General features: G+C 43.8%; 1 protein-coding gene across 1 annotated transcript in view; it reads left to right on the forward strand.

Moving 5' to 3' along the window:
* The first annotated feature begins 10,477 nt into the window (after nucleotides 1-10,477).
* LOC119390226 (integrator complex subunit 2-like) overlaps nucleotides 10,478-26,983 on the forward strand; it is a 29,736-nt gene continuing 13,230 nt past the window's right edge. Inside the window, 12 exon segments of the mRNA XM_037657792.2 lie at nucleotides 10,478-10,725; nucleotides 10,728-10,854; nucleotides 10,974-11,112; nucleotides 11,878-11,980; nucleotides 12,617-12,730; nucleotides 13,484-13,614; nucleotides 15,180-15,362; nucleotides 17,335-17,510; nucleotides 18,803-19,000; nucleotides 21,434-21,617; nucleotides 25,312-25,434; nucleotides 26,354-26,576. Of these exon segments, the coding sequence (XP_037513720.1) occupies nucleotides 10,551-10,725; nucleotides 10,728-10,854; nucleotides 10,974-11,112; nucleotides 11,878-11,980; nucleotides 12,617-12,730; nucleotides 13,484-13,614; nucleotides 15,180-15,362; nucleotides 17,335-17,510; nucleotides 18,803-19,000; nucleotides 21,434-21,617; nucleotides 25,312-25,434; nucleotides 26,354-26,576 (1,876 nt within the window). The 5' untranslated portion in view covers nucleotides 10,478-10,550.

The following is a 26,983-nucleotide window of genomic DNA, read 5'->3' on the forward strand; positions in this document are numbered from 1 at the left end:
TTTTTTTTCTTCAATTGTGTCTCTCTGTGGCCCTCTGAAGGTAACCCCAGCGTCACGAAACGAAAATGTTCACTCTTTGGCTTTCAAATGAACCCACACATATTGTGGGCTGGGCTTTTATTTGAGTGATTCTCTCAACAGAAAAAATAGTGGCTCATGTGGAATTTCCGCCCCTTAAAATTTGGTATGAAACATTTTGAAGCAGTTTCTGTCACTTGTTAAACAAACGTACACGTCGCACTTGATGCAGCGTGTGCGGCTTCTTGATGGGCACCCTGGCAGCCTGCAGCATCTCGCATTTTTGATAGAATCAACCGTTGGGAAGTGGTCAAAACCGTCGATGCGGATGTCAACCCCAGGAATTTTCGCTACCCTGATGGCTTTGTCGACATGCGCATCAGGAAGGCAGAGTGATTCACCGTTGTCAGACCTGCTCATTTTTGGTGAGGCACAAAGGGCTTCACCAATTGCAAGGCGGAATTGAAGGAGGTCCATCGTGTCACGTCGTTGGGCACCATTCCTCCTGCAATCCTCACTGTACTGTATCCAGGCGTTCACAATGGACAAATCCACCATGTGAAGGCTGACTTTTTAGAGTCCATTTCTTGGTTTTGATGGAGATGCGGTAATACTGATGGAGACGCGCGAAAACACCAGCGGCCTGCCGCCGGTAGCTGCGTTCGGGAGCGCGTTCGTAGTCACATGTGCCCAATCCACACATATGTGTGGGTTGCACTTCGAGTACGGCTTGTGGATTAATTTAAGCATACTTTTGCCCAATTCTTTTCACAGATATGTTCCGTGATGACTCAAGATGCATATTCAACAATTGCATGCTCTTCAAAAAGCGAAGTATCAATGTTAACTGGTACTTACGTCTCGTGGCGGGCGGTCGCGCGCTTTTTGAGATTTGCGCCATTTAGGAAATACGATGGTGGGCCACCTGGTTGCTTGTTTGCGAACTGCCTAGATCGGTTAATTCAGTGAACCCCCACAAATGTGAGGGTTGGGCTTCAGCGTGTGTGGGATTGACCGAATAGCCAAAATTAATTTCTTTCTGTACCCACACGTTTGTGTGGCCAGGGCAGGAAAGGGTTAAATAACCAACCAAATATTACGTATCAAGGTTATCTTATGGTGCACACAAAACTGGCACTTTCAGTTTCGGTTTCGTAGATGACGGGTTTTCTAACATTTTTGCTTGTATCTTTTGAAACAAACTGCATAAACAGAAAATTTATGCAGCAAAATGATTGGCGATAAATTGTATATCTAACATAACCAAAAACTAAAAAGTGACGTTCTGAAAAAAAAAATTCGCTTTTTCCACTTGGCCTCATACCTTAATCCTTTACATCCAGAGTTACTTTTAAAAAATCTGATCCAAAATGCCAATTTTTTTAGTGCTTGATTGCATCCGCACATTGAATAAATGCCGGAAATACGCTAGGAATAATACATTTATTTGTATAACCTTCATAAGCGTTTGTTCAGTTCTAGACAGTTGTGCATGCACGCACATCGCGCGCACCGGGTGTCCCAGCTAACTAGTGCCAAGGGTTAAAAAATACCATATTATAGGCAGGCAAGTGAAATCAGTTGCATATTGCTGACAGCCACCTTGCTCTCTACAGAATTTTTTTTTTTTGTTTTGTAGGTAATTAATTTGCTAATTAGGATTATTTAACGAAATTGCTAAATATTGACTTTAGGCAAGAAATGGGATTTGCACAGTCAGAGAGCGTCTTCACAAACCCCCACTGCATTATCTGCAATAAAGAAAGTCTCACGTGTACCATTTTCCAAGCTGCAAAGAAAGCCCTCGAAATACAAAAAATTGAACATGTGACCAGCGCGCGCGCGCGCACGCACGCACGCACACACGCGCGCACACACACACACACACACATTTGTCGCCGCCCTTCGCGGCGGGCCCCCCCTTCAGTGAAGGGAGACTTTAAGCCCTGCAGCCAATGTTGAACAGTGGTAAAATGCCTCTATTTCTGTTGCAGATCTAAGCACGCCCATGTGCCTATTTCTCTTTTTCATGCATACTGTAATACCGCAAGCAAATCACTTCAGCCCATTTTTGGAAACGAACTTTCTTCAATTCTTAAATGTTATATTGTTGGGCTAGTTAAACACGAGTAAGACGTTACTCGTGTTCTCTGGCGTGGCTTACCACCTTATCAATATTTTTTTATGTGCTCGCCAATAACAGGCAGGCCGTGCCTGACCCTTTTCTAAGCTGCCCTTCAGGACCTTAGTAAAAATCATGGTAAAAATTGTCTGTCTGCCTGCTCTCCAATAAAAAGCATCGCTTTGAATCCTTATCTTGTGCATGTTTATTGTGTTGATACCATAAAGCACAAACAAAAAAAATGTAATTTGATAATGCTTTTTTCAAAGGTATAGTGTACCCTTGCCCCATATTTCCTCCTCAAGACATCAAACGTGAAAAGTGACCGTCGGCGGCGTCAATACGAGTTATGCAAGAATCATGATGTGATGACGTCTTAGGTCGCTAAAACTTGAGACGTCATCATGACGTCCATAACGTGACGTCACATGAAACGTCATTACATGACATCGTCGCTTGTATAGTGTACTAGTACACTATAGTCGCTTGGTCAAAGGTGTGCCGATCCCGGAGGCAATGCAAAACCACGTTGGGTGCAGAATCAGAGTTGGTCAGAGTTTGGTTGTGTGCGTGCTGTTAAACTTCTTACAACAACCGACAAGCCAAACTAAACCAAAAAATTTCACCCGTTCACGTAGAAACAGCAGAAACATACGCTCCTGATGCCACCATTGGGTCGTTATTGTCACGTGACAAATACGACACTTCCCATTCGTTCTCGTGCGTCGCCGGCGTCGCTGACATGCTGAACCGCCATTTTATAAACTTGTGTTTGCGCTGGTTCTGGTGACGGAAAAGCGGTGATTGTTGTTCTCTGAGTAATGTCAAAATAACTGAGTAACGTGATGGGGAGGAAGTACCGTACTGTGCACCAATTCGGCAAAAGGAAGCGCAGGAAAGCGCACTGGAATTTTCAGAAGAAGAAAGTGCCTCCAACATCTACAGCCGCCGCAACGAGCGACACGACAGCGGCAGCGACCGTCAACGTCGAGGCCAACGGAACTGTGGATTCCAGGCAGCATCGAAACGGACTGGATCCGGATGCCAGCAGTAGTGCTGACCCTGAGAGAGTGCAGCACCATGCTGACGAGAAAGTAGCCAGTTCGTTGTCACTACGGTCGAGTGACCGTGGCGGTAACGCGAGTGTCAGCCGTGCGCCGGAGTCAGAGTACATGATTGTTGACTTGGAGTCCATCAACGGGCTTCTTAGGAATACGGTATGCCGGACGTGCAGGGGCAGCCTCTCAATCGCAAAAGACGAGCGGGAATACGGCCTCGCCGTGAAGTTACGCCTCGTATGCAGCAACTGCGGACTCACCGAAAACAGCGAGTGGAGCTCCCCGCGGGTTGCAGGAACGGCCCGCATACGGCGCTTTGAGGTTAACGTCCTCGCGTCTAGCGCCGCGAAGAAAATAGGGATTGGCCCAACAGCACTAAATAACATGCTGTCAACTATGGGGCTATCTCGCAAGGGCCAGAAAAAGGCCAACCAAGAGGACGCGTTTTAACTACAGGTTTTGTCATCAAGGCTGCTGACAAGCTTTGGGACACCGTTTTGGCAGCGCAAGTATAGCTAGTTCCTTTGGTGAGAACACAGTGCGCCGAGTGCACACAACAGAAAAAGACCCATTTGTGCGAAAAACAGGTAGAGATCATGATTTTTTGAACACGTGTGTGATACTAGTTACCTGTATCGTGCACCAATAAATACTCAATTTTAAACTGGTATTTCGGGCTGTCTTAGTCATTATTGCTCCAAGAACACTGGCTGTTGGCCACGAACGGGTGACCATGCACAAATGGGTGCCCGGTGTGCCACCCCCTGGCCACACCACTGTATTGAAGTCATCGTCTTCTATATGCCTGGCTGAAAGAAAGCCTCAGCATGTATAATGTGAACTAATTATAACCCAGCTTCGTTACATTTTTGCTGTTAAAAGAAGAAGAGCATTTAAAGGACGCACTCTACTACAGCATAATGTCACAAATTTTTCGTGTCACTTGCCAGGTGACGTGACCTGGGTGGTCGATCGACACAAAACTGTGTCATGGTTAATGCACATACCTTGTATTATGATCTTGACATTTTCAGCTCTTGTACTTGCTATTTGTCTTATTTCTGTCCTTGCACAGTATATTGCTTCAGTATATTGCTGCATCCTGTACCACTGTTTTCTTGAATTTTCTTTTTTTGTTTAGATTTAGGTAATACTTAGATTTAGGTGCACGTTAGAACCCAAGTGGCCGAAATTTCCGCAGCCCTCCACTATGGCGTCTCTCATAATCATATCGTGGTTTTGGGACGTTAAACCCCAGATATCAATTTGTATGTGCAGAATATGTTGTGTTGATGAATAACTGAAGCGATCATTTAGGCAATGACAAGTTAAAAAGTCTTGAACCGCGTAGCGACCGGTTTTCCTAACACAAAAATGCTAATAAGAATACAAGGCAATCCGACACAGTCAGTTAATGCTTTCGCACACACTTGCTCTCCAATAAAAAAAGGGTAATTTCTTTGTCCTTACAAATGGCTACCCTTCGACATGCCTGCCTATAAAAGTGCCGAGAAAAGACGGTACGCATTTTTTACTTATCAGCAGAGGGTTTTACTACCAGATCAGTGAACGAAGAGCAGCTCAAATACTCGTACCGAAAACAACCTTTGGCGGAAGGAGTTGTAACCCCAGCTTCGCACAAGGTGTAGTGGTAGCAAATGGTATTTGCTACCTTCTGAGAATTATTTTTGGTCATCTTAAATTGAACTCAATGGCATAATTAAAGCTTCCTGTGCCAGCATTAGCCTACTCTCTCCTGTTTGGTGCATGTTTTAACAATGTATAACATGTCAATAATAAAATTCATGAGATCCCACGCATTGTGGGAATCGATTTTATGCGATGCAGTCAGCGAGTAGCAGCCTATGCGGCCTTCTTCGCTATGAGCCAAGCGTTACGAGGTCGATCGATGTCTATGTGTAAATTCCAAAATAAATCTGGAGTTTCCACTAGAGATCTTCATAATGACATCTCAGTGTCGGCACCTAAGCGACTAGCTATATTAAATTATTTAATTTAAAAGTCGGTCTCTACCTTTATATATACCGGCTCTCCCACCTAACTTGGACCAAGATTAAAAAAAAAAACATGTGCTCTAGGAAAGTTCTATCTGTTGTGCATTAGCAGTAGCCGTGTGTACATACAACCTGTGTTTTTTTCATGACTAAGTGTTAATCAATTAATTGGCTTTAATTAGGCAACTTTTTTAGTCTTGCTCGAATATGTAAAATACTAACCTTACGTTGTACCTCACCTAAAATAACCCCAGAATCAAGCATTTGTTTTTTGCTGAAATCTGCCTGGTTGATTTTTAGAGAAAAAACAAAAGCGCGCGAAAGACGCCAAATATGAAATACACGCATGCTCGAGTGGCGCTACTCCAGCGCTTCCAAGCGTTCTTTAGTTTACAGGGCTGCATTCGTTCATCACCGCATTGTACAGGGTTTCACGCTCAATGATGGAAGCGTCAGCAGACTGTTTTGGATGTGCGTCCATCAAATAAAGTGAAGCTCTGTACAATGAACGAACGCGAATACAATGAATGAATGTGTATACAGATATATATTGTGAACATTGTTTATGCCCTTCATCTTCTCATATGTACATACTCATCATCACCAACTGTGTTTGGGTTGTGGGGCTCATACTCGGACAATAAAGAAGAGTCTTGAGAGTCCTAAACCAGGGGCGTAGCCTAGGGGGGGGGGTTGGGGGGGTTCAAACCCCCCCCGAAATTTTTCAGTTTTGCTTGCGTATATATACACGCGCACATACAAACGCACGCACGAACATACATAAAGTATGGTTGAACCCCCCCCCCGGAAAAAATTTCTGGCTACACCCCTGTCCTAAACGCATATATATATATATATATATATACACACACACATTGGGAGAGAGAGAGAAATGTGGAAGAGCTAGCATGTCGGGCCCCCGCCCCCAACGGGAAAATGAAAACTCTCCACCTATGTTATGTGTCAACGTGCACCCAACATTTTGTGCCACTCAACACGAAAGAGTGTGTGTATACAGGGCAGTCCAGGGGTAGTACATCAATAGGGGTGTGCCACCATGCACCCCTTCAAAATTTATGTTTTCGATTTAGTTGAATATAGCACCCGACACAACAGGATATGCTCGTTTGCTGTTTATTTTTGGAATGAGGTTCTTGGTTGACAAAACACTTGTGTTGCACCAGTACTTCAGTGTTTACTAATAACATTGCAGAAAAAAGTAGCTGATTACAATTACTTCCTTAAAAAAACGTAGTCACTGGCAGAGAAAGTAATTCTGGGTTCTTCATGAAGTGCAGTGCTTTGCAGCTGCATACAAGTCAATTCAATGCATACAAGTCTGCTAACGATGTGATGTCACACGTCCGTTCCAATGTCTCAAATTGACATTCTCTTTAGGTAATGCTAAGCAGAACACAGGTGAAAGCCTATGCTCTCATAAGGCACTAATTAATTTGCTTTGACATTTTCACTTAATTGCAATGTTCACCCCTCCCCCTGAAATTTGGTGCACCTCGCCTGGTGTTGCACTGGCTCAAGGATCAGCCCACCTTTGACCAAACGAAGGAAGTCAAGTACACAGGATGGATGCCCGTCCTGTGTACTTGACTTTCGTCATCCGTGTTTTTGCAAATATTCCTTGTTTACTTGCAACTTTGCAGGTAATGTCAACTCGTGGGTTGACTAACAAATAACTATATCATGGTGACAAAACAACTGATTCCTTGTTTACTTGCAACTTTGCAGGTAATGTAAACTCGTGGGTTAATCAACGAATAACTATATCATGGCGATAAAACAACCGAGCAATCATGATTTTTACATGCTTGACATTTTATGAACATTGCTTATCCACTCTTTCACTGCACCTTTATGCATTTTACCAAGTTGCACATTTTTAGTGGCCAACTTCTGGTGACATGGAAAGTGAATTACTGCTGAAATGTTTTTTAGTGCGAGCAATCTATGTCTGTTGTCAAGCTATCAATAAAGTCAGGCCCGTAGCGAGGGAAGGCCCGCACCCCCCCCCCCCCTGAAATTTTTATGATACATGGTGTTTTACCGAAAATAATTAAATAATAAAGATATGCGGTTTTCTCAAATAGTCAAGGCTTTCAGCAAGTGCCCCCCCCCCCCCCCCGAAAAAAATTCCTGCTACGGGCCTGAATGAAGTACTGGAATTCACCTTCTGTGGTACTTGGTAAAAGGAAAAGAGATTGAAACTCTTTCACCTTGGGTTTGTGTTGTGGAAATCATTCTGATGCAATGGCACTAGACCATGAAGACAACAATTGCATAAAGACGGGCGTGTACTCGGCAATGTTTGCTTCATGATGCCCACTCCTATTTCAACTTTCTATCATTCCGGAGATTGAGGATCAAGGCTCGTGGCTACATTTGACAGTAGAATTACAACTAATCTCAGATTGGTTCATTAAGGAGTAACTTGCTTCCTGCACCTTTGTTCCTGTATCTTTTTTTTAGCACTTTATCCGTAGGTTACAGGCAAACGCCTGTACTATGAATGATATTAATTACATGTATGGAATGAACTATGCCACAATTCTTTATGTCCCAGCTCTACAGTGCATGAGCTTTACAACGAAGAGATGTGTATAATGAAGCTTTTTGAAAGTTCTAGGCTCAATGCTATAAAGATGTTTGGCTGTATTAGAGAATCGCGGTCAAAGCATGGCAGTTTACATATAAAGTGCGAATAATAAAACGTGGAATATGGCAAATCGGTTCTGCGCAGTGATGCGAGGTGGAGGAAGGGCTACGAAAGAGAAAATTGACAACCCCGCGTTTGTAGCATAAAGGCACAAGAAAATCCACATGGATCTATCACAAAGAAAAGGAACAAGCAGAGGAAATGAGATGATTTCTTTCCTTGTCCATACAAGGAAACCCACATGGATTTCCTTCTAGCTCTGACCTACAAACGGATGGATACCAATTTTCTCTCGTAATAAAACACTGTCACACATAGTTCAAAGGGCGAATGTAAAACTATTAAATTCAATACTTAAAACACAAAAACTAATGCGCAAGAAGTTAGCACAGCTAGGAAAGATGCAACTTATTGGCTATGAGGAATTGAGTCAAAACTTTGCTGAGTGTACTCATAAATGCAACTTGACTTATGGCTGATACCATCAGAATGCCTGTGGTGAAGCGAGCCATGGAAAGCCATTTAGTTGTAGTATGTCTAGCAAAAGCCGATGCTAAATAACTAGGGTGGTGGTTTCTTGTTTGTCTGGTTACTAAGGGCGTGTTTGTGTGTGTGTGTGTGTATATATATACACACACACACACACACACATATACATATATATATATATATATATACACATATATATATACATATATATATATATACATATATATATATATATATATATATTATATATATATATATATATATATATATATATATATATATATATATATATATATATATATATATATATATATATATATATATATACTTTGCCCATATAACCCATGGTTACCCATGTATCCAGATGAATTAAGTGTGACAATATCGTTAATATAGTTATGCAAAAAAAATTCTGCAGAAGACAGTTTTTGTTGCAGTAAGAGCTGGTGCAAAGTGGGGCAGAACATTAGTGTACTTATTTCTTTGCAATGTGAGAGGCACTATAGTGACAATATACCTGGGGGACAATTTTGACTCTCGTGCGTCAAAGCTGCCACCCAGCAAGAGTTGAAATTTTGCAAGTGTGAAAATGTAGTGTGAACTCTTTTAACTGCATTGAAGACTTCTTGCTTCTGAAAAAGACAAGACATGGGATATTTATGTAGACCATTTAGTTGAAGCATCAGTTTACAATAAAACCTTTGAGAGACTGTTTTCTATCCCCTATCTACTTGAAGGCCAACACCTCTGCATGATCTATGAAGCTTATAAAGACAAAATTATTATGGCAAAATTGGGTTAAATATTGGTGACCGCATGAATATACTTATTGTTGTCTGTATATTAGTTTGATGTTGGAAACAAAGTTGTTTAACGAGGTGCAAAACAGCGTTTACCTGAGCATGTTAGTACAAAGCAAAGATCCCCAGCAGAAAGCACAACTTGATGAAGAACGACGACACGTACATCCAGTGCACTAATAAGCAAATGTTTATTGTTCGCTTTTGCAGACTTTATAGCGCTATAGACAAGCAATGCTGTAAGGATTGGGCAATGTTGATTATCTTTTGTGGCCGCACTTTCTTACAATGATGAAAAAGGAGACATACACCAAAGCAGGAATGAAAAAGATCGGCTTCACAAAAGGAGCACCGAATGATATGATGAGCTGAATGCGTTGTCGCAGTTTTGTATACCTGTGTGTTTTTGATTATTTCATGTTCAGCTTCTGCATGTTGCATGAAATGCAGAACAATGGCCATGGTTTGTGTGACGATGATGATCAGGTGACCCAAAATGGCGTTAAACAGAGGGTGCATTCTGGGGCGCTGTCGCACAACAGCTCAAACATAAATTGTCCCTTGTGCTATTCTGCAATGAAACAATAACCGTAATGTGTGGGCCCCATGACGAGCTCTGCTTTGGAGTCTGCACGAACTAGTACGCGATGCGCGTACACCCCCCCCCCGTGTGCGTTCTTGTAACACCTCCAGATGCACGCCCCCTTAGAAGCCTTTTAGATGCGAAAATTGACCTTCGGCGTCCCACGGTGTCGGCATCAACACGAGTGATGCAAAATATTATCACGTGATGACAACACCATATGGCGTCATCGTGACGTCATAGATCGCCATAATTTGTGACGTCATCACGGTCACGTAACGTCACAATATGCCGTCATCACATGACATCGTCGCTTGGTCAAAGGTGGACCGATCACGGAGGCAATGCAAAACCAGGTGAGGTGCAGAAAGCTTGCAAAAATTAAGCTTTCGGAGTGCGGGGGAGGGGGGAGGATCAATACATAGACTGAGACGAAAAAGAAGAGGGTGGCTTTCGCCTTCTAGTCGTTGGATAAAGCCTTGTGCGTGTGGGCCTCAACACGGGTCTACTTTATGTAACACAAAGAACAAAAAAAGACAATGAGGTGTAAAAAAAATATATGATGAAAGAAAGAAGTCAGACTAGAAGAGAAACACGAGCTAAAATTGTAAAGATTCTCGAAAAGGCACTGATACGGTTCTTTGAAAAACAAGATAACGGCAGCGAATGCTTTCGACATTTCAGGATTTCAGTCAGCCTCAGTGCAATGCGCATCAATCGATTATGTTGTCTGTTGCCGGGCGGACGTGTGAAAACGTGCGTTCGACTACACAGTTTGCGTTTGACTGTTCACAATGGCGAGAGAAGACTTTGCCTCCGGCTGCAAAGTTCCCGTTACACCTCGAGCGTACGACGCGATCCAAAATGTTGACGTCGATAGCTTGGCCGCCCTGCCGGAATGGGAGCTACGGCCCCTGCTGCCATGTCTCGTTCGCATGGCGTTGTGTTCCCCCCTGGATCAACGCAAGGAGTGGGGACAGAAAAGAAAACTGTGCTTAAGATACTGTCCGGCATTGAGCTCGTCAATTCGCTCGTGGCCCTGCTGTCTATCGATTTCCACGCCCTCGAACTTGACGTGAAGAAGGAGCAACAACTTCGGTAAAACTATGCGCGTGCACTTTCTGCTGTTAAGTTCATAACTTAGAAGGCACTTAGAAGTTCATAAGTTTGAAGCCGCGATGTAATCACACTCCCGCCCCATTTTCTTGCTGTTCCAGACTGAAGCTTGGACCTCACTCAGGGGATAGTATATTGGTATCGTCGCTCCAAAATTCCTTGGCACTCGAGTTCGAAAGGAGTGACGCTGCCAGGAAGTTGCGACTGGTGCTCAGCGAGCTTTTGGCTTTCATTGCTCAAGTGAGAATCGTTGATACCCGATGACCGCGTCATCAATCACTAAGCTCTGCCACCGTTAACTTGTCGAGCTACTTCGTTATAAATTGAAAAGCCGTTAGTTGCCTTGAGGGCAACTCAATGACAGTACTGACATTTGGATTCGGCTGCTTGTGTTACAGGGCTCGGCAAGTTTAACGACAACAACGCATAGTGGCCTTCAATACTTCTTGTCTGATTCTAATATATTACTGATTCCTGCCTGTGTGACGTCAGTGCTTAGTGCTTTGCAATCGTTGCCCCATGTGCAGAAATTATGTCTTGCATCCCTGAGCAATGCTGGTTGCGGGTACCTTCGATGGCGATTGAGAACCGGTTGGGATCGGGTTTCTTGACCGCGATTGAGTCTCGTATGCGCCAATAAATCAATCGCGATCGAAATTGCACCGTGTGAGATCCCTATAATAATATCTCGAATTTCTTAAGTTTTCATTGTTGCTCGAAGAAAAAGGGAAAAACTGTGAAGTCACTTAGGCACGTTAGAAGGAGAAGCTTTTTGTAAATCTACATCACTGGATATTGCTGCTAGAGATCGCTCATTGCTCGTAGCCGCATGCAGTCGACGTTCTTTCGTTCGAATGCCGTGATCTGTGATGCATACCGAGTTGGCTTGAATTGTTGTAATGAGGGGAGCCTGAAAGACACTTGGGCTCTTGTCCTAAAATTAACTGTACTGCACTTCACAAAGCCCAAAGTGCCCTGTACATACTTTAATCCTCACGTCTGTAGGTCAAGGATAGCCGAAGTGAGCCAGGCACGAAGAATTCGGACCTGTTCGATAATGATGTCTACCTGGACGAAGTTGCAGATGTAATGTGCATTGCTCATGCAGGTGAGTGTTCCAACACATGCTGCACTTAAACTTCATTATGGCAAAGTTGCACGTAAGACATAAACATGTTAATTATGTGTGATACACGTTATAAACATATATTTCCACACATTCTGATGTTGACAAGAAATATGTGATATACTATGTTATATACAATAGTTTGTAATGTTCACGTTAATATTATATCAACGTTTGGTTCGAGATTGTATGCGTGGCCATTAGGCAGGGTAGCAGCATGTTTTCTGCAGCCTACCGAAGTAATGCTGTTGTTTTCAGATAAATTTTGCTTGCTTACAGTGGCCATAACCACCTTTCCATCTTATTGCCATGTAATCGAAATTTCAATGCTTTAGAGGAGCAATGTAAATCTAGGGTGGCAAGTCATCCCTTTGTAATAATGGGAGCATTAGCCGTACTGCCAGCGCAGCCCTAGTAAGAGAGAAAAGGTGCAAAAATTTAAAGCAGTTACAAAGTCCCCACCCTATGGCCTTACAATGTCACGGTAATTCAGATGGTGTCTTCTCAACACATTAGTGCACTTGCATCATTTCATCTTCACCTGGCCTGTTCTACTCTCTGCAGCGAGGAAAGCTTTACATGCCGTGGCTCTGTATAAGTAAATGCAATTTCTTTCAGAACTCCCGGGAATTCTGCATATTCAGGACATTGCAGAAACGCTGATTCACCTCCGGAATGGGCCAGACCTCCTCTGTCGACTCATAGCCAATGCTCCGGACAGTTTCTCTGAGGGTGAGCTATATTTTTTGTAATGCTCGCGTTGTCCTATATAGTGCAATTATGAGACATCTTGGCGAAAGGTCCACTCGATGAAAACTAGCTTAATGTGTGCTCAAAATACAGTTAGTTTTTGCAACACACTTCAGGCATCATTATTATGCTTGCACGCGGTTAGAGATGAACTGCATGCCAGTGTTAATAACAAGTCAATTTTTGGATTCTAATTGTGTGTACAATATCTCGATTTTATTTCAGGAATTATTCAGCATTTTAGGCTAACGTTATCTTCTGCACAAATTATTTTACGTGAATGATTTTTTTTTATTCCAGTAAAATAATATTAGTAATGATAATATCGTGCTGGCTGTCAGCTAGCCATGTTATTGTGCTCATTACATTCTGTGAGTGGAGTGCTTGTTCTGCGAGCTCTCATTTGTTGAAACAAACCCCTCGCCGAGTACATCTAGGCATTGCAAACAAGCAAGTCGATATGTCGATCACATGCTGTCAATTTGTCCCGTACGAATAGTCATTTGAGCAAAAGACAGTGGCTCAGGCTAACACAAGTGCAAACAACACGTGGTATTCCTGTAAAATGCAGAGTGCACAAAACTTATCTCGAGAACTGCTGTGCAGCAAGTAATTGAATAAGGAAAAGGAGGCAGCGCTCATGACATAAGCTTGATGTGGGCTCTTGGATTCTGTTTTAAAGGGTTTGGAGGCAATTTTCAATAACTAATATGTTCCCTCATATTCTCGCTGTAGTGTGCCTTGCCCTGATCTCCAATGGTGACAAGCAAGATGAGGATACTATGGGTGGCTGTGTACGCATGCATGCTCTGCATCTGCTCTGTAGGATGAACCCAGCGCAGTCACTGGTGGTGCGGGCAAAAGCGGTGAGTCCCACAATGAAATCTTTGTTTTTGTTTTGTATCACACGTGTTTTTATGTTATGTCTCTTTAAAGCCCAACTGCAGCAAGCTTTCGCTTTAGCTAAATTTGTTATGAATGAGTAGCATGTGGTATTACTGGAGCAAGTTTGGCAAAGACGCAAGGATTGTACTATTGTACTTTAAATTGCTGATGACACGTATTGTCTTCGAGATTTTCCAGTGCTCAGCTGGTGCCATATAATTGGACGTAGTTGTACTGTGTAGAGTTTCTTGTCCATGTGTCCTTTATGGCAAGTGGTAATGACGGGGTGTTCTTCTTAAACCTTTTTTCTTCAGGTGTTGGTATCACTAATGTTTATGTCGTACTGTCGAGCAAGCTTTCTGTGACATCCACTCGTACTTCAAATACTATAAATTTTACATGGAGGTCTCCCTAAGGCTGTTATGCTATACAAATCATTTCACTTGTGCATATGCATAGTTGAGCAAACCAATTACTCAATAATAATTACCGGACTAATTAAGTTCTAACTCTTACAACCTTTTTTACAAAAGTACTTTACATGGTCAGGATTAAAGGTAAAGAATGGTCTCAGTAGCCCCAACTTTTCTTATTTTTCTTGGTGTTGAACGGTGTTTCTTTTTTTTTTTTAAACCGGATACCTAAATTTCTGACCCTCTATGTTCAGAATTTCTAGAGGTATAATTTGTGAGTCACCCAACTTCCATGCTCTGCGTGGGTGGGCTACAGAGATAGAAGTATATGAGGAATCTGTCAGGCCATGAAGGCCCCTGTGCGCAATGTGATAATGTCATGGCTGGGCGAGGAGAAAATGAATATTTCGTCACAGCATGACAAATGACGCATCCTGCGTGTTCCCATCATTTAAGGGTTTCTTCTATGACTCAATGCACGGGATGTCGTAGTGTATCTCATATACATCTTGAGTAGTATGCCTCGACTTTTATTGCAGTATAATTCATATGGACACACAAAGTGCATCTTTGCCATTGCCATCGCTGTCATGTTGCAAAGTCCAAATTGATAACATCGGCGTGCGCATTGTATGTTCTATGTGCAAGTGAAAGCTTGTGAAGGCTGCAGACAGGTGCAGCTCAAGCAGAGATGAAACATGCCGGCTGGCTCCGTCGGGTGAAGGAACATGAAGGGGTGCTGGTGGGGGGGCTGTGTTGCTCAGGCAGCAACTGCGAACTTTGATCAAAAGGGCGCGGGCACGTGCTATCTCTACAGACATCGGTAGGTGGCTCGTACCTTTGTACGTGCCGTACTCTCACAGCTTACTTCTTGTTGAAGTCACAGACAGCATGAAAACCGCTTCGTTCACTGCAGCAGCCGTATTCCCTTATGCCAGCGTTTTGTAGAGTTGCACCAGATGAGATCCCAAAGGAGTTAGATGTTAGCCTTATGTCATATATAACATTCCATTTTGTTGCTATTGCATTCATTGCTTCGCCATTGTGGTGAAACTGTGACTTCTATAGGGATGCCCGAGTGAGTTTGATTTCGCTTGAGACTAATTCTTGCTCTGTGGGGTGAACCCTGGCAGGTGGAGCTGTGCCGAATGCCTGGCCTGGCTGTCCTGCTGAGCTTGGATCACTGCCACAGCACTGAGCAGAACGACGAGCTCAGTTCTGCTGGGGACTTGGTGGCCTTTGTGAGCGGCCTCTTGTTGGGCAGTGATGACAAAGTTCGCACATGGTTTGCCCAGTACGTGCGAAGTTGCCAGAAGGTGAGCATGGAACAAGTGAAGGTTTCCTTTATTTCACATCTTGAATGAAAAAAAGAAAATGGGATGTTGCTGTAGCTACCTGCAAACAGGGTAACGAATACTTCTGTCATGCAGACAAATTTAGTGTCGTTTCAAGCAAATGCACTTTAGTGCATTGGTTGCAACTTTGGGGAAGTATTGCTTCACAGAAAGAAAAGTGTGCTTTGGAATTGACAGTAATGACTATGGGTGAATCAGTTGGCACTGCATAAATTTAGTCATTTAGGCAATTTTTGTTGAATAACAGTGTGCTCTAGTTATAAACACTGCATAGAATGCCAAATAAGTGCAAATAAAGTGTAAATCATTGCTAATGCATTAACATCAATGATCATTACTGGCTGTGGTTTTAATGAATGTGGCTGCTCAGCGACCAGTACATGACATTGAGGGTGGCAAGGCCCTGCCAATTGTTGTCGTAAACAGCACGACAGCAAGAATAGGACATTTTTTATAGTGCTACATACAATTTAAGACAGTGGCTTAAGAATACCGAAATAGGAACAGCGCGATTTTTACACGGGGACACAAAAAACGACACGGACAAGCACTTGTCCGTGTCGTTTTATGTGTCCCAGTGTAAAAATCGTGCTGTGCCTATTTCGTTATGCAAAACCAGCTAGCCGAAAGCCAGGGCCGTACCCAGGAATTTTTTTTCAGGGGGTGTTTGTGTGTAGAACGGCCAGCTTTGGCAACTAGTAGTCGCTGCGAAGGTGTGAAAGTATTTCAGTGCCACACGAAAAGTTAAAGCATGAAAAAATTTCGGGGGCGTGTCAGAACCCGCTCAACCACCCCTTAGTTACGGCCCTGCCCAAAGCTTCATTTCATTAAGAGTACCACACCCTCTATTTTTCCAGTCTTTTAGCAGTTGCTGTTGTGGCTACACATTAGCAAGTGAGTTCACCGAACACACTTGAGAGTGCATTCTGCATTGGTTGTTGTTAAACGTCTGACAGCCTGTAAATGACACTAGTGACCACATGCTCTAAATGATGCTAAATTTGTTAATGTGACATGGATACAACTGTGGCAGCCTTAGCGCATGTTTTTGTTGCAGTTGTACTCCATACCTCACATAGCAGGCAATACCACGAAGGCCAGAGAAACTTATTCCACTGCCTGATGCTATTTTGCTTGCTTTCTTGATACATCTCAAGTAAAACGTAATCAGAATGTACCATTTACATTATTTCAGATTCTTACTTTTAAAAAAGAATGCAGTAATGAGAGTGTAGGCAGTCCCTAAAACTTCTAAACACATGCATTTGTGCTGATATTATAGTACAGTAGTGAAATGTGCTGCAGCTCTTCACCATTGCTTTTTGAAAGGACCCCACTTAGGGCCACATTGCAGGCTTTAGTTACACACCAGAAGTTGCAAGGTGCTATCTGTGGCATGTTTTACCGAAATAACTTTTGAAATTAAAGAAGTTGAACGGCAAGGTCGCGGGATCGAATCAATGGCCGCAAAGCGACTGCTTTGGTTCAGTTGCTCACTGCTCAATTTTTCAGTCATGTGGCTGCAGTCGCAATACTCTAAACCAATCAATTGTGCAGGAACAGGACGTCAGCTTGTTTTACGGGGCAATGACAATGTGAGCAGGCGTGAATTCTGTATGACGACAGGTATAGGTCGCATGCAGGGGTGACCATCGGTCGCCCAGAGTCGCTTTTTTGATTGCCAGTCCTTAATGGTCGCGCGACCAGTGCTAGTTGCAGGTGTGAATGAGCCTTTTGGCTTCCTCATTTGAAGCCAAACGGACGTCCAGTCACTTTGTGTTCAGTCGGCTGCAATAAAAGTGAAGTAAGGTGTTTGCACTTTGGAAGTGGCTCATGCGTAACGCAGGCATTTAATCTAGACGGGTTCTGGTGCACTGTGGAAGTGGCTAGTGCGTAATGCAGGCGGGTTCTGGAAGAATTTTTCATCTTTCAGAAAGGAGAATCGGGAAAGGGCAGCACCCTGCAGGCCCTGCGGGAGGAGCTGCTGTCACGGCTGCAAGGTTTGCTCCTCTCCAGCCTCGAGCAGCACGACTTGCCCGACTGTAGGGTGGTGCAGGCCAATGCCCTGCTGCGCCTCTTCTGCGCCCTCAGGGGCATTGCCGCTCTCAAGTCAGTTGAACTGTTTCGTCAACTTTCACACCTTGTAGTTTGGTGCATAGCCTATGTAGATCTCAAGAAGTGCCAAAGCTCCGTGTAAAAACTCTGTAATTCCAGTTTGCCGGGTTGTATTGACCCATATATGCCCAGTTTCCTACATACAGGACGCTTGTTTGATGCACTCTAACATCGCTATTTCATTAGCTGATTACCAGCACCACCTACAGCACATCAAGCAGGCCTCATTCTCAATGTGTGCAAGCCTAGACATTGCTTGCTTTTCATGCTGCCTCGTGCCAACCGCTTTCTCCGGGCAAACGCGTGCTTTGTGTGAAAGACGTCATGGAGAGGAAGAAGTGCATGTGAAATGCCGACCGCTTTCTCCGGTAAACGCATGCTGTGTATGAAAGGCGTCATGGAGAGGAAGAAGTGCAATGTCGGTGTGCACGTGAAATGTTTCAAAGCTTACCACACCCGCACATAGCACCCCTAATGCCCAGTGTCCTATATGTATAGAACGGCTTGAAAAACAGTGTTGCATTTACCTGGCAGTAAATAAAGAACTTGTGCTTTCTTTTGAGGGTAGAAGTACACTTTTCGGGGAAAAAAAATTGTCATTTTTTCTGAGTTTGGGCATATATGGGTTAATTGGTGGACGCCCACACGTGCAACAAAAGGAGAATATTGTTTTTGTGCCCCTTAATCGATTGTGTTCTGTAAAGCGCTGGAAATGAAAAAAACTGTAGTGAGAAATTTGACAAATGCAATCTTGAGAGTTCCATGAAAGCAGGTGTAGCATGTTAGAAGAATGGAAATTTTAAGGCTGCTGACTGATGGAAATGAAAAATCATTTGGTGTGCAGGGTTTTTTGTTGTACACCAAAGACCATAACATTTCATCTTTTTGAAAGCTGAGTGTCCAGTTTAAGAAAAGATGCTAATTTAAAGTGCTTATGTCTTTCTTACTTTTGCTTTGTGTTCTTCCTGTTGCCAAGTTTCAATGCTTTGTGTTCATCCATGATGACCCCAATATACTACTTCTACATATGCGAGGTGATGAAATTTACATTTCAGTCCACTATAGTTCCACAAAAAATTCCAGAAAAGACTTGTTCACAGCCTCCAATAAATACCTAAGAGCAAATACGTGAAAAATATCAGTCCACTGTAGTTCCACAAAAAATTCCAGAAAAGACTTGTTCATAGCCTCCAATAAATACCTAAGAGCAAATACGTGAAAAATATGAATCTGTATTAATCTTGGTGCATGTGTGCAAGGGCCAACTCGCCATATTTGTGATGCAGGTTCACAGAAGACGAGATAGTGGTTTTGATGCAGCTGCTGACATCGCACCCTCCTCCGAGTGCAGCCGGCATCCGGTTTGTGTCGCTCGGACTGTGCATGCTGCTGGCATGCCCGTCTCTAGTCTCCAGCCAGGAGCACGAGCGCCAGGCAACTCAGTGGATACGCTGGCTCATGAAGGAGGAGAGCTACTTTGGCAGGTCAGCCTTCACTCGCTGTCGTATCATTGATGTGTAGTTAGTAGAGCTGTGCGAATAGCAAAATTTTGGGTGCGAAGCGAATTTGAATAATAAAGATTGAGTGCGAATCGAATAATTTTCTAATATTTCTCAAACATTTTTCGAATAATTCGAAGTGAAATTACAGAAAAAGTTGCAGAGAATCCCTAAGTATGTTCTTGTGAGATAGCAACATGAAAGTGTTTCTTTTCGCTAGGTTGATGAAGCGCTGGTGGGGTCATATTTCATAGTTGTCTTTCTTATCAAGAATGAGGCAATGTAGAGGCCGAATTGTATTTATGTACATGATTTGGTGCAACCAAAGTGTTGCCGACAAAACTTTGCACATGATAGGCAGAGATGCCATTTCCTCAGCATCTCCTCCTCTTTCAACTTCTGTGGAAGCCCAACTGATGTGGCAGAGAAGGGTGTGCTCCCTTCAAGTCCGGAGTTCCAAATCTGCCTTGTAGACGTCAATATATAAGAACATCTAAAATTTTGGATGCTAAAAGCTTCAGCGTCCGATTTTTCGGACTTCCTACCCAAATTTCAGGTCCAAAACAGCATTAATTGAGCCCCCAACTCTGCCACATCTTTCATCTCCATATTGGAACCAGCGTTTTCTTGAGTTAATACATTTGCGACCGTAGCGGAGCTTGAAAGGCAGCTTTTCCGCAATACGGGGATGTGAGGAGGTGAAGCATATTGAAAATCTAGGAACCACTTTCAATCGGATTTTGTGTCTTGGCTAAGTTCGACCGTAACGGAGCTTGAAAGGCAGCTTTGCCGCAATACCAGAGTGTAATGAGGTGAAGCATATTGAAAATCTAAAGGGGTCACTTTCAATCGGACGTTGACTGCATTTGTCTTTGGGAAGTTCGAATAGTAAAATTTCAGTGCGAATCGAATAGCAAACACTATTAGAAAAATATTCGAAATTTCGAATATGCGCACACCCCTAGTAGTTAGACCTTGACTTAGGGAACTCAGTTGGACCCGAGAATTACCAATCTAACCAAAGAACTTCATTTCATAAGCCATAATTGCAGTCTCGTGTCATTGATGTACAGTCAGCGTCAGAAGTTTAGAGACCACAGGACACAAGGAAAAGCTGAATATTTCCGCTGCTTCGGTAGGCAGCTGTGAATTTACATTTCTGGCCTGTTCTAAAACGGGCTGACGACATGTTATGGGCAATTCGACTGAATACAAATTGCTGAGAAATTCAAAATTTTCTCACACCTAGTGTCTAAACTTTTGGCACCATCTGTACTTTGGCAGGTCCCACCATTTTCACTGTGTGCCTCTTGTGCGTGTGTGTGCATGTTTTATGATCAGAATCTTGGAAGAGAACCACTCATTCTGTTCTAAATTTGGTTTCAGATATAACCAGAAATTTTTATTGATTTCTTTTTTATTTCTTGCAGTTTCTCACTTGAGCACACAGTAAGCACAACCCACTGGTGACAGAGCTCTGTGGGAAGGCTTACCTGTTGTTGTACAAAGCGTTTATTGATTGCTAATGTTTTATGGTGCAAACACTACTCCACACATAGTGCATGAGAGAAGCATCATTTACCTTAAAAAGCAACTGAGGGGTGACTGGGACTCAGTGGGGTAGTGGTCACCACTCCAGGTCTTTCAAGCAAGAGCTCCCAGCCATGGAATTTCCATTGTCTACAATGCTTTTGTGGACTATCGTGAGGCCCTGTCTGTTCCTACTTTAATGTGCAGGGTGCACGGTAGCATACATGTTTGTTTTGTGACACTGACATGCTTCAGTGTGTTGAGGGCATGTGCTCATGCCCCAATGAAAAAAGCTTATATTAGATGCAGAGCAAGGGTTGTGATGGCAATAGGAATGTTTGCATACGAGATGGTTAATGTAAAAGCTTATAGAAACAAAACCGATGTAGTAACAACAATAAGGATGTTGGAATACGAGACACTTACTGAAGCTAGCATGATAGAAAAGCTATGTTGAAGGTCAAGTAAATGCAGATTGTGCTGCCTGAGAGGCAATGCAAGTTTGCAGACGCAATACAACAAAGCACTTACAGTTCATTTCCCTATGCCACACGTGGACTCGACGACATATGGAGGTGATCGTGCATCTGTACACATCGCTGCAGTATGCTGCTCGTCATGTTGCGCTAAGTCATGAGATTTCAAGCCTCTTGCTATGTTGCACCTAGCTTATTCGTATGTTATGGTCTGGACATTATTTTTCATCTGCAGTGTTGCTGAGAACCCTCCCTTATGATGTACCCTATATCAGTTTATAACAATGCTTTTATTGCCCCTAGTTCAGTATTTCCATATTTAGTTGCTTTTGTCTAACCTTTATTAGGTCAGTGCAGTGGTGCCATTTATGTTATCACTGTTATCACATTTCTTCTTTTATTTTGCTTGTAGGACGAGTGGTGTGAGTGCTTCCTTCGGGGAGATGTTGCTGCTGATAGCGATCCACTTTCACAGCAACCAGCTCACGCCCATAGCCGACCTGGTGTGCTCCACGCTGGGCATGAAGATACCCATTCGACCCAACAGCCTGGCCAAGATGAAGACCATCTTCACCCAAGAACTCTTCACTGATCAGGTGGCCTACTCAGTTGCTTCCTAGTACTTTGCATGCATGCTGTGATGTTGTGAAAGATTATGCAAATTAGTATCACTAGATTATGAAGTTGTCGACGGTATAACTCATAAAAAAGTGAAAAAGTGGGAAAGTGCAAAGGAAGAAAATATTGGTAGGCAGCGCAGTACAGTCGCCGACCGTTTATTCGGACGCTGAAAATTCGGACATGCTCGTTTATTCGGACACCTTTGCGGCACCGCCACTCGTCCCATTGAAGTAATGTAAACTCACGACCGAAAATTCGGACACCCCACAGCCCGCCGTTCGATTTTTCGGACTCCGGCTGCCTGATCGAGTGCGACGTTGAACGCCTTGACACGCTGTCAGCAATGTTTACAATATTTTTGCTAGGTTGCCAGCACTGAAATGTTGCACTGGCTATAACTGGAGATAGTGCCAGTGTCAAAAATCCACGCGGAAATTACCGATCTCGAAGGCTATAATTGTTGGCTACATGTAACGGCTGCCTTTTGGCTTTAGCCAGTCAAGTATCCATTGACCGGCTACCACGGCCAAACAGCAGGCCAAGCCAAGCCAAGATTGGAATCGGCTCGGTGCGGCGTTTTGAGACGAATGACAGCGCGTACGAGTACGACGCGGATCCTAATTCGGACAAAGAGAGTACAACAGAAGCACTGCAACATCAACTAGCCCAACGTCGTTTCCTTTTGGCGTGTGAGGATCTGCGTTGTGAGATGTTTCTGTGGCTAGGCCTGATCTGCGTCCCGAGCTTAGTCTGTTGCTTGGCGTGAGAGGTGTTGCTCCGACGCCGCCCGTTCCATGTGCGCCGTCGGAACTAAAGAAACGCGGCAACTACGAGGCCCTAACGATGGTGAAAAAAGCGGTGATTATTCACCAGGTGGAAGTTGCTGGGGAGTTTTCGCCGAGTTGGGCGATGAGATCATCCGTCAGCTACTCGAACCAGCGCATGTGGACAGCGACTGCCGTGATGACGCACCTCCCACACCACAGCCATCAAATGTGGATTTAGCGTAGGCTGTTGCAGTGCTATTGCCGACCCGTAGGGGTGGCCACACATTGGCTGAAATACAGGCCGACTTGGTCGCACGGAAGCGTACATGTGTACAGACGCGCTCTTACAAGTTTTTTCCGGCCGCCGGGCCAATAAAAGTGCTTTTTTCTGGTGAATCCCTTTTTCGGACTCCCGATTATTCGGACTTTTCGGCGGTTCCCGCTGAGTCCGAATAAACGGTCGGCGACTGTAATTGGATTGAGATTGAACGAATACAGTGTTGCCGTTAAACAGAGGATGGCAAAGAGTTAGCTGTCATTTAGCCAGCACAAGCTGGTGCTGGTTATACATGAGCAAATGCAGCAGTTATGTTGAGTCAGAATTTGTAAAACCTTATTACAGAATGCGTATGGAAGTGTCCAACGAAGACATTGTTTTTAAAACATTGAAGATACGTAAGTAGTCTGATAAGGTAAGTCATACTTGTCTTATCAGACTACAGTATAACCTCATTACAACAGACCTTTATATTTATTTATTTATTTATTTATTTCAGTACCTTCAGGGCCCGAAGGCGTTACAGAAGGGAGTGGGTAAGAGTATACATAGTAATAAGAAAAATAAGAGTGAACAAAGAAAAATGCTGCTAAGAGTAAACATCGCATTCAACAGCAGCCTTAAAAGCAGTGACATCGGTCAATTGGGCAACAGAGGAGGGTAGGTGGTTCCATTCGTTCGAGGTAGTGGGAATAAAGGAATCGTGAAAGAACTTGGTATGTGAAAAAAGGAATGTGTACTTTGTGGGCCCTGCACCAGTGTATAGTGAAGAGGATTCTGGTCTGTTGTAAAGGGAGTATAAAATCCAAGTACTGTTACAACAGACTTTTGTGTAAACGCTGAAAGGGTCTGTTATAGCCGGAGAGAATTACGAGTGACAAAAATGGTCTCATTTTGAATGGGGGACCAAAAAAATGCGATTTTTGGAAAATCGCATTTTCAGTTCCTGTAGCCCACTTTCTATCCGATTCCAAAATATCTTCATTGAAAACAACGTAGAAGTGCTATAAAAAATTTTCTTGCGTCTGCAGACTTGGCGAAAATTGTGGAAATAGCTAAAAAAAGAACAGCGTTTTTCAAAATTATAGCTCGGCAACGGCGCAACCGGGCGCCATCATTTTGGGCTTGTCGTAAAGAGCATTTGTCCATGTTCCAAGTTCTCTGTTTCAGCTAGCTCCTCCATTCAGTAACAAGCGTACAAAAAGCACGTTTAAAGTTCAGTTAGACGCCTCCGATCGGCTGCTTCTGCCGTGATGCTCGCTTCAGGATCGTCGTCTGCTGCTTGTGCGTCACAAGGCCGTGGCTGTCGAAAATTGCGCTACTTAGTGACGCGTTTGCACTCGTTCTGTGTTCACGGGTCAACGATAATTTAGAATGCTTTAGTTTGGCAGCTGCAAGCGGAAGCTCAATCATCTGATTACGATAGCGCGCGCCGCACTCGTCGCGAACATCGCATACGTGCATAGAACATCGCAGATGTGCGACTGTAATAGCATTGACTTGTTGGAACCGCTGTTAGAGGTTCTTCTTATCAGCACTTCGGAGCTTGTGACGAAGACCACCGCGAGACAACTCTTTGTACTTGCAATCGAACATGACATACTTTGAAACATCGGGCACCGCGGCCACACACATCGCAGCCAAGCTTTCTACTCGGTGCAGACTCGATGTCGTGGGTGGGCCTAACTCTGCTCACGGTGCCGATGTACGAGGCAAATCCGAACTTTGCGGGCCAGAACATCGCGCCAGCGGACATGCGAAAGCAAAGAAGCGGCACTGTCCTTCGTCACAACCAACGAATCGCATCACCTGCTGGCTACTCAGTACCACGGATGGGCATTTTGCGCATCGGCAGCGGACCCTGCGGCCAAGCTCGCCGCGCAGCGACCACTCGGAGAAGCGGTGGCAGCGGCTAGCAATTTCATGCGTCAGCGTCCCAAAACGCAGCACCAAGCACGCTGCGCGCCGATATTTTGTCGCTATAGCTAGACATAGCTGATCATTGACAGACCGGAGATCGGCGGCTTTCGTTCTTAAATCGGTACGTCGATATCCGCGGCGCGCTGTTCCCATCCCGAAAGTATGCTAAGCGATGTTTGAAGTCGGAAGTTATTGAATTTGGTATGTCTGTGGTAGAAAAGTCCGCTCTAAAGGAGTCATGACCACCTTGCTGGCCTGACATTTTAGTCAATTATATCCGAATGTCCGTTGTACCAGAATCCGTTGTAAACGAAGCTCAATCAATGGAACAAATACGGAGGTCGGCATAACGCCGCAAAATGGTATGTAATATCCGAATGTCTGTTGTAAACAGATCTGTTGTAACGAGGTTATACTGTATTAGATAATACATATCCTGACTTACGTAGGGCTTTACGTGTGACTGGTAATGATGTCAGGCACGAAAAAAAATGGAGATGAAGATGGAGAAACACAAGACTGGACGGGCACCATGAATGAATTACGAATGGAGTGCGAACTTTTGTACAGAACTTCATGATTTTCTCGTTTGCTATTTTTTCATTGCCTCTGCTTGAATGGCCCGACCCTCGATTGCCTTGCAGTTGATACTTTTGCACCCTGTATACGTCTCTGACAATTTTTTTCTGCTTTGTCTTGGTTCAGGTGGTTACGGCACATGCGGTCAAAGTCGCAGTGACCCCGAACCTCAACGCCAACACTGCAGGCTTCCTTCCTGTTCACTGCATCTACCAGCTTCTCAAGAGCAGGGCATTCACCAAGCACAAGGCAAGGGTCGCTGCACAGCAGCTTTCATTTAGCATGCAGTGCTGCTGTCAATGTCAGTTTCAGTTTAATCTGAGTCATTCTCAAAACTGACTAGGTAGGTTACGTAATGTAGAATGGCATAACCAGCCAGGCCCAATAATATGTTTATCCAATATTATATTTGTCCCGTTCTAAAGACTTCCACTCCAGTGCAGAGAAATCAAATGCTAAGGCTGTATGGTAAGAGCAGCTGTCCTCTGAATTAGTGGCCATGGCTTTCTAGGTCATGGATTTGATTGTCGTTTGTAGTGCCCACGTTCTAATACAGGCAGAATGTAAAAATATATTTTTTTACTAGGACTCAGACAATGTGAATCAGTTCTGTGACATGACGGAAAACTGCTACAAGCTATACTTTCGACACGTATGTAACGATGTAGATGTAGGCACAAAGAACTAAGAAGTGTCCTCCCGTGTTTACATCCGCATTGAAAGTATCGCTTGCAGTGAAGTGTTCCGTCATGTTAGATTCAGAATAACATTTGTAAAAAGGTTCAGGAATGAAATACTAACCTGAAGTCCTGCATTGTTGCATCAGTAATAGCCTTAGCAAGGCTTTGAGATGTTAAGTGCCATAAGTCTGTTGGTCGGTCACAATCAAACAGTCAGCGAGAGCCGGTGAGTGCTTGAACGATTAAAGTAACACTAATGTGTCATTTAATGTGATTGAAAGAAGAACCAAGTGCAGGTTTATACTAAAAGCTTGCTTTTAGAGCATGGAATTGCTTACACAAAGTGTTATTTTATATTTTGTCTCGCTTGTTTAGTAATGAGTCACTGATTTAGAGGGGATTGTTTGCTGCTAGTCGCAAGAGAAAAAAAAATTTATACTTGCACAAGTTGGAGCCACCATCACCTTATTGTTTCATCGTGGTGGCAGGTGCGCATCAAGGACTGGGTGTTCAAGCAGATCTGTGCCAGCACGGCACCCCTGCACCCGATCCTTCCGGCGTTGGTTGAGGTGTACGTCAACTCGGTCATCGTGCCCAGCTGCAAGAACTCGGCCCAGGAGATGACCAACGAGCCACTGTCTGAGGAGGAGATCGCTTCCATGTTCGGCACTTCTCTTCAGGATGGCAAAGCACCCAATGGTGGGAAACCGGGTGTGTGCGTGTGTGTGTCGTCGCTTGAGCATGCGCATTGGTGTAGGCATGTTGCATGACACGTTGCACTGCTGGTTGCAGTTTGATTTTATAGTGACTGTTGTACTGGTGTAACTGTTATTGTGATGGTGAACAGGCAGTGATGTTTAGGCACAAAATGAGAAAATCGTGAACTTAGCTCATAAGTTTAGAAATATGGGCTTGTTGGTGTAAGATTTAGTTTTTTCATGTAGTACCAAAATCCACAGACAGAATAACAGACACGCACGAGGCGCTCACAACTCACACGAGCGTCCCACGCGTGCCTGTTCTATGACCCCGCGTTTCTTGCGCTACATAAAAAGACTGCAAATGTTAGCCCATAGTTTTCTTTTTTGCTTTTAAGCATTAACCAATGGCTTTTCCAA

This window comes from Rhipicephalus sanguineus, chromosome 4 (assembly GCF_013339695.2).
Source record: "Rhipicephalus sanguineus isolate Rsan-2018 chromosome 4, BIME_Rsan_1.4, whole genome shotgun sequence".
Taxonomy (NCBI): Eukaryota; Metazoa; Arthropoda; class Arachnida; order Ixodida; family Ixodidae; genus Rhipicephalus; species Rhipicephalus sanguineus.